The 7,806-nt window shown below is 38.7% G+C and overlaps 1 protein-coding gene and 1 long non-coding RNA gene across 6 annotated transcripts; one reads left to right on the forward strand and one right to left on the reverse strand.

The window, feature by feature from the left end:
• Window positions 1-1,262: 1,262 nt before the first annotated feature.
• LOC127384287 (DPY30 domain-containing protein 1-like) lies at window positions 1,263-7,687 on the reverse strand. Of its 4 annotated transcripts, none has more exons than XM_051618425.1 (6): window positions 7,376-7,687; window positions 5,878-6,030; window positions 5,668-5,790; window positions 4,006-4,086; window positions 2,972-3,064; window positions 1,263-1,464 (listed from the first exon to the last, which is right to left on the reverse strand). In XM_051618425.1, exons 2-6 carry the CDS (start codon window positions 6,022-6,024, stop codon window positions 1,420-1,422), a joined length of 489 nt encoding a protein of 162 aa, XP_051474385.1. In that variant the 5' UTR covers window positions 6,025-6,030; window positions 7,376-7,687; the 3' UTR covers window positions 1,263-1,419. The 4 variants fall into 4 exon arrangements, with proteins under 4 accessions (XP_051474385.1, XP_051474388.1, XP_051474387.1 ...); XM_051618428.1 differs by lacking the exon at window positions 7,376-7,687 and adding an exon at window positions 7,331-7,351; XM_051618427.1 differs by lacking the exon at window positions 7,376-7,687 and adding an exon at window positions 7,106-7,294 and having other exon boundaries at window positions 5,878-6,033.
• LOC127384288 (uncharacterized) lies at window positions 1,463-4,148 on the forward strand. Of its 2 annotated transcripts, none has more exons than XR_007889403.1 (2): window positions 1,463-1,573; window positions 4,054-4,148. It is a non-coding gene; the product is annotated as an uncharacterized LOC127384288 (long non-coding RNA). The 2 variants fall into 2 exon arrangements; XR_007889402.1 differs by having other exon boundaries at window positions 1,463-1,569.
• Window positions 7,688-7,806: the final 119 nt, after the last annotated feature.

Genomic DNA, 7,806 nt, shown 5'->3' on the forward strand with positions numbered 1-7,806 from the left:
TATGACTTTCAATATTATGCAGAAGTTAAACTGTGTTACCACTTCTGGAATCACATCTCATGCAGTAAAAACCAAATAGTATCTTACCTGCTGTTCTTTTCCTGTTCCAGGCTCTAGCTTGCTATACTCCAAAGAAGGTTACATTTCAGAAGAAGGCAAAGATTATTTTAAGCTGCCTTAATTTCCCTCCAGGTTTAGACACCCAAGCAGAAGTCATCTGTGTTTTGAACTACATTTCCAAGTTACATACAGGCTGTTTTGTACCTTAAGAAAGCACTGAGCCAGTAATTATTTACCCTCTGGTCCCATATCCAACATAAGAATTCCTATAAAGCTGTAGATGGTAATCAATGCACTAAATCTACGCATATCAAATCCTGAAAAAAAAGGGAATTTCTAGAATATTTGAGCAATTTATGTCTTCTTTATGTTAATATAACAGCAAAGGAACAGATAAACTGCACTCTACCATTTTATGGTGACCCCTGCAAAGCAATTTTCTGATAGAAGTTTCTATTAAAAAATTCAGTTCTTATCTAGAAAGAAAATAGGGAATATGACCTGCAGAATCACAAAGAAAAAGTCACAGTTAAAAATAAGCTGAAACAAAATGACAAAAAAATGTTGTAGTTTTCCTAGGTTGTAATTGTCTGAGCCACTAGTGTGCTTATTTAGGATGCACTCTAGTGGACACACATATAACAAAAGATACAAATGTTATTAAAACATAGAAAATGAAAGTCACATATTGGAAGTAGTAGTTAGAATTATTTACTAGTATGTTTTAAAATACTGTCTTATAATTTGAACATATTTCCTAATTAAATCCTAGACCAAACACTTAGTGCTAGAAAAAGCATCTTTTAGTACATCTGTCTACTGAGTCACATAGAGTTGAAAACTCTTCCAGATAAACTGGTAAATCTTCTGATTTAATTTTTCCATCTCTAGTTTGATGTGTAGAACTCTCTCTCCATTTCTAATCTATAAAGCATTACCTCTTTCTACCAGAAACCATTCAAATTATATTAAAATCCTTTTTTAATAACCTTTTTTCTTTTAATATTGAATCAAATTATCATATCATAGCCTCTGCTCCAAAATAATCTTGACACATTAATTATATCTATAATTATGGTTGTAATCCTTCAAGAATCAATGGGCAATAGGTAGAAAATATATTTACTGCTTTCAACTACAATTTTCTTCCTGAGTCAGCTGTGCTCGCCACAATGGTTTAAGAACAAAAAGGAAGCATCACATGCCAGAATTAACAGACTTTATGCAAACAGTCAGAAAGTACAGAAATTGAAACAACAGGCATGTAAATCACTTCAGTATATAAAATACATAAATGAAGACATTACACTTCTGGATCAGCAAGTAACAAGTGGAAAATATTTACTGCTTTCAGATCAGTTAGGAATTCTCTTCTTCTGACTCTGCTGGGACATCTGTTATACTCTAAAAACAACAACAAAAAAAGAAATCCTATCAGTTGACAGCATTAACTGAACTTTGTAAAAAGAAAAAAAAAGAAGAAAAAAGAAAAACCCGCATGAAAGACAAGTAGGTATTTATCAATATAATTACATATTCTTCCATTCAGTGGCATATGATGAAGTTTATCACCAGACTTCTATTATAAACACGAGTGAGTCTGGATGAAGTATTACGATTCTGAGAACAGAATAGCTTTAACAGTACAAGCCTATATGTTTCAATTTTGTTGATCGGTTCTTAATGTGTAGTTTAACTCAATAAACATATTACTATAAACCTGAAATATCACCAAAGGCCAATGTAATCCAACTTCAAATGACTTGTGGCATAAACACTTGGAAAACGGCACCATATAAGGAGAAGCAGGTAAGTTTACTACTCCTTTTCACTTCTGTTGAAGTGAAATTCACTTATTTAAGAACACATAAAATATGCGTGAAGACTCAAACCTACATTTTAATATGTAATTATCAAAAAACTATAAAAACTGGGGCTACACAAGACCTTGAGAACTCATCTGATTTACCTTAGTGAAAAAAGCACCTACGAAAACCCGACTGTAAGAATAATCGTATGTTCTCAGTTATAGTTCGAAAACACTAATAAAACAAGCTGTTATTAAAGTAACCTTAAACATAAAGCATATTGATATACCAATAAAAATTCTGAGCTAGAATTACACTACTGATACCAGAAGTCAACTGTGCAAATGATTAAGGTTAATAAAGGAAAAATGGTTCTGATATTGATGTACTAAAATTAGTACATAAAAATCTGAAGTCATGGCTTCTCGTTTCCCTGGACTGTCAAGTACAAAAGGAATACAAAAACAAAGCAAACAAAAAAAAAGCTGGGCATAGGCAGATGTCTGAGGATCACAATATAGAGCTCTAGTTGCAGTACTGAAAGCAGTACATTTATGTTGGCACAGGACTCAGAAAACCTCATTCTCAGCAGGTCCCAGCCTTAGTGAGCACTGTGTGTCCATAGTATCTGGTCTTTTATATTAAATGTTTGCTCAGATATCTCTGCATAAGAGTCTATTATGCTGCACAAAAAATACACTTCACACCAACCAGAAAAAAAAACAAAACTTAAATCACCCAAAATGAGTCATCTTTTGTGATTTAGCACACGTTGTATAAGACTGCCTGTTCAAATGGCAAAGGAAGGCTGCCTTCTCTTTGAGAATTCTCACTTTCATTTGAAACATATATGAATACAAAAGGATATTTTAAATCTTGATAATTTAGCCAGTCAGCACCACACAGTCTTTTAGAATGGCTTACCTTGTACCAGAGAACTAGCTAAAGAAAATCTGGAGGTTGTCACCAAAATACCGTCCCTTAAAACCATAGGAAAGATACAGCACAGTCTGAATGGCAACAGTTTAAACCTTTGATATGCTGGCACAGAAAAGCAAATCTGTAAGAATCAATCATTTATAGTCTCCTTTCTAAACACTTACCTGAATCTGACTACTCTCATCTACCTCCTCAACTTCGGTCAAGTCAGGCACTTCAGGTGTATCTGTAAGTTCAGCTATCATAGTTTCATTTTCCTGTGGTAATGAAAACCAATCTTCATTAAAAGCATTCCCATAATTATCTATAGAGAATATCTCAGACATGTTAAAATGACATTATGTATTAATATAAAGATAACACGTTAGGTGTGTGCTATTTAAATGTGCTGGTATGTGAACATGGTGTTCATATGCTTGTTAAGACATTTTTTTATTAGTTTTTTTTAAATACAGAAATTTTGGTTTAAATTTCTGCATATCCATTTTTCCTGTCACTTTCATACTGTCATCTTTCTACAGTTATGTTCTGTCAGGATTTTAACCGAGTACTCTAAAAACATGTTATATCTAAAATATTATGTGCTCCAGATAAACTTAAGAGATATTCACAATTAAGAGCTTTATTGAGATAAACATGTAAATTATCAGTGTACGGTTTAATTGAAATAGCAATAAAAGACCATACATTTACACAGACATCTGTATTAGCATTCTTCCGTTACTATAAATTCCTGCGCACCAGGAGGATTTCAGAATCAAGAGGCATCCCAATTCCAAAAAACAGTTCCTTTCTCAGTACAGCTAATGGACTTTGTGCTGACTCGTAGTAAAACATTACTGTCTAGACACTTAAAATAGACATGCTTAAGTTATAATACTTTCCCATAAATACTGTCAAGGAATGTGAAAGTATCCAGGAAGCTAACCTTACGGCCAAACTTTGCAATAAATTTGTGTTCTGTTCTGAATGTAAACTAAATATACCTAACTGAACAGACTAGAATTCAAGTATCAAAACCTGGCTGGAAGCAAGGTGTTAGACATGCTTCCCACATTTTCATTTTATTTTTTTTAAATTATGTGTTAGTTCAACACCCATGGGCTTCTGCCTTGTGTTTCATATTTAGTGCCTGCATGAGGAAAAGACAGCTGATTAACAGTATTTTCAAACCACTGATTAAGCTTTGGCTTTAAACCTCTTGATCTTGCTGTTGCAACGGCATTTTTTCTTCTTCCTTCTGCAGTTCCAACTCCTTGCGTTTTTGTTCCAACTGGCTCTGCAGACATTTCAAGAAAGAACAAATAATAATAAAAAAAACAACCAGCTTAATCTTCCCCACTCCATTGCTCACAATGTGTTTCATTATTGGAATTATAATAAAATAAAAAAGGAAGGATAAAATGTAACTGCAATGTTCATAACACAAAGCCCTTTCAAGTATCATCTGACTCAACCTTTTAATAGGTTTCAGACTCAGATGGATAGACAGGCTTTACCACCAAGAAACAAGAAACAGACACATGAAGTTAGTGTACACACTTAAGATACTGTCTCATTGCTCATGCTCTTTGTCAGCCTATATTCATTATTTCCTGTCGTTTGGCTTAAGCTCTTTGATACTTCCTACGGTATCTAACACAGACCAATGAATCCATATAGAATCAAATCTATAGAAAAGATTGGTAAGCAATTTCACTAACATTAATCATCTTAATTATCAACCTTTAAAATTTCCAGTTGGAAATATCTAATACAAAGTTTATTCTTGGTAAGCCTAACTCCTATTACATCTAAAGTTCAGAAACTGCATAATCTAAGCATTTCCATTCAACAATACTAGGGCCTTAGAAAATACTGGGCCTTAGAGAATACATCTTTCCTTTACATGTCATAATTTTTTTAATTGTCTGTTAATTATCTCTAAGACACAATCTCATGTTCTTAATTGCATTTACTACTTTAAATGACTCATGAAATCCTAAGCACATAACTTTTGGTCTGCGAATTAGCAAATTCCAAATTTAAAAAGTGTAAATGAAATAGAATTAATGTCCCTTACACTAGAACTGGGCTTAACATGATCAGCACAGACTTAAAATTTCACTTTTGATTTTAACATTGTGAAAGTCAGCCAGATAAAAAAATCCAGTTAGACAATGTCAACATTACCATAGCAACAGAGGCTGTTACATGTGGGCAAATTCCTGTGACTCCTTTATAAAGGCTAGCTGGAAACACAGATGTTATCTTTATTTTTCATATTTCAAGTCCACATAGTATAGGATTCAAAGTGCTTTATGCCAACAGAATGCTTGGGTAGATAAAGAAAAAGGCACCTCATTGGCTCAAGCTAAAATATGCAATCATAATTCACTGATTCCCAACCATGTTCAGGACTCTGAGTGTATATATTCACATTAGCTTCTTTTTTGTCTTAGATCTATTACACTGAAGTAGCTTGAGACAATGACTGGTTATTATTCCCATGCCTCCCAGCAGGCCTGTCAACATTTTTTCAATGATTTCTAGCTCCATTTACACAAGCACTTGTTCATAAATAACTACAAAAGACAGTCTACTTATTTGATATTGCTTCTCGTGCAAGTCTTACATTGATTGCTTTTTATCTTAGGCTCCTTAATTTTTGTATAACATTTTACAGCACAGTTATGTAAGTTTTCCATCCCATGTGCTGACTAATAATTTCAGTTATTATTTAGAAAAGTGAGATTAAAATACTTGGTTTATGCTACCCTCTCTGAAAATAATTATACAGAGATTAGAAGTATACAGAGCACTACAAGATGCCACAGCATCACATAGTATTTATAATTATATATTATTAAGTATTATTAACCTGACGCTGTTCTTCAAGTTTCTCCTGGATCATTAACTCTTCTTCCTTCATTTTCCTTAACATTTCGAGTTCTGCCAGAGCTGCCTCCCGTTCTTTTTCCAGCTCAATCCTCTCCAACATTCTCTATTTCAGACATAACATAGAATCAATTAAAAAAATAAACAGCATCAACTACATTGGCATGAATTTTTTTGCCCAAGATGGAACCACCTTTTTTTCTTCATCTAAGATTCTTCTGTAATTGTAAATCCAACGTGCCAGATACTCTATTGGATCTGCTGGCCGATGCTCTACAATCTCTGCCAGGCCCTTTGTCAAGCAACTTCCCAAGCATCTCTTCAGATACTGTGACTCCATTCACATCTACTAACAACAAACAGACATTAGCCATCAGAATTAAATTAGGGCTTTTTAAGAATTATTGCCTCAGGCATCGGATAGTGAATGCGACATTACTCCTTTCATTAACCTGACAATTAATGAAAGTTATTTAATATTGGTTTACTTTTTTTAAAGCTCCAACCATAGGTCAGTTATATCAATCACAGTCTTATACTGTTTGGCACACGTAATTCAGGAACTGCTTGGAAATACACTGGTCAGCATGACAGCAAAAAAAAAAAACCACCTTGGAACCACAACTGGACATGAAAAAAAACTTCTATACAGATATTTGAAGAACAGTGAAGTAGCTCTGTTAATGATTAAGGGCAGATTTTATTTTGAACTAACAAAGTTATCTTTGGGACAGGCTCGCAAGACCAGGGTGTAAAGCAGTCACTCTGTAAGTTATGAAAGGAACAAGTCTCTGGGCACACACAAGGTTTGACTGGCCCTGCACCAGTCAACACACAGTACATCTGAAATCTGACTTTTGCAATGCTGAAAGACCCTTCGTTTGCTGTCAACGGGTCTGAACCCGTGCCAGGCAGCCCTAGCCCGGCGGAGCCAGGATCCGGGACCCAGAACACCTCTCACTGTTCACACCGGCTCCCGAAGTGACAACTGCGGAGCTCGCTGTCAGGACCCTGAGGCCGCCAGCAGACCTTCATTACCCTAACCCTTTGCACCTGGTGCCTCCACGCACGCCCTCTGCCCCGGGCTCTACTTAAGGTCAGGCCGGGGCCTCCCCCCTTTCCCGGAGTGGCACGCTGGGCGGGCCCGACCCTCCGTTCCGCTGCCGTGGTGCCATTCGGGTTTCCTGAGCGGACCTAGCACGGTACCGTGCCTCATCTAGCGCTCCGTGGGCTGTCACCGGGATCCAGCGCTGTCACCACCACGGCCCTAGCCCGGGTGAGGTCACGGCCCGCGCCGCGCCTGCCCTCGGTTCCCGCCGCCCCTCAGAGGGCAGCCGCACTGCCGCTGCTCCCCGACGCGAGCCCCCGGGGCTCCGAGCACAACCCCAGGCGGCAGCCCCCACCCCGGCACCCCCTCCTACCGGCCGCCTCCTGGGGCTCCCCGCCGCCCGCTCCGGCTCCGCAACGGCCACGGCGGAGAGGCCGCGGTGCCTGCCGCCCCGCAACGCGCTGCGTTGCTAAGCAACCGCTGCGGGCGGCCCTGCCGCGCGGCCGGCGTGGGGCCCGGGAGCTGCTGCCCCCGCCACCGCCCGGCGGCTGAAGCGGGGCGTCCGCTGCTGCTTTGTCGTGTCACCGTGGGGACGAACCCGTTTCGAGCTACGTGTGACGGCGTCTCTCCCCGGGGAGCTCACCCTGGGGACAGAAGGGGTTTCTGCAAAAAGAAAATCTGCCGTCAGTCCTGGTGCAAGCAGTTGCTGACGTTCTGGCTTTTCCTGGTTACTTCAGAGACCGAATCAGTTTGTGTGTGTATAAATATGTGTACACACGTAGAAAAAAGCTAGAAATCAATTTATGAAGGCAGCTATCACCGGAATTTTTAGCTTAAGGACGCTGAGCTAACAAGGGGTGACGGTTCTGTAGCCCAAGCACGGTGGGTGGTGCTGCCGTGTGGCTGACGCTAGCCCAGTTAGCCTAGCTCCTCACGGATAAATGTGCTGACTTGCGCCTAAAATTCGGCCAGCTGTTTGCTTTCCTGGCAACTTTTAATCAGGTGTTTAAAACCCCTGCAAATAACGGCAGCTGGAGCAGTTAATTCAGTGTCTGTATTAATTCTGAAGCTTGA

The sequence above is a fragment of the Apus apus genome, chromosome 4, assembly GCF_020740795.1.
Source record: "Apus apus isolate bApuApu2 chromosome 4, bApuApu2.pri.cur, whole genome shotgun sequence".
Lineage (NCBI taxonomy): Eukaryota > Metazoa > Chordata > Aves > Apodiformes > Apodidae > Apus > Apus apus.

Coding starts and splice junctions, on each gene's coding strand:
- LOC127384287 (XM_051618425.1), bottom strand. CDS start 6,024: ATGGAGTCACAGTATCTGAAGAGATGCTTGGGAAGTTGCTTGACAAAG. Junction 4,087..5,667: donor AACTTGAAGAACAGCGTCAG/GTTAATAATACT, acceptor AAATGTCTGCAG/AGCCAGTTGGAACAAAAACG. Junction 3,065..4,005: donor TGCAACAGCAAGATCAAGAG/GTTTAAAGCCAA, acceptor TCATTACCACAG/GAAAATGAAACTATGATAGC.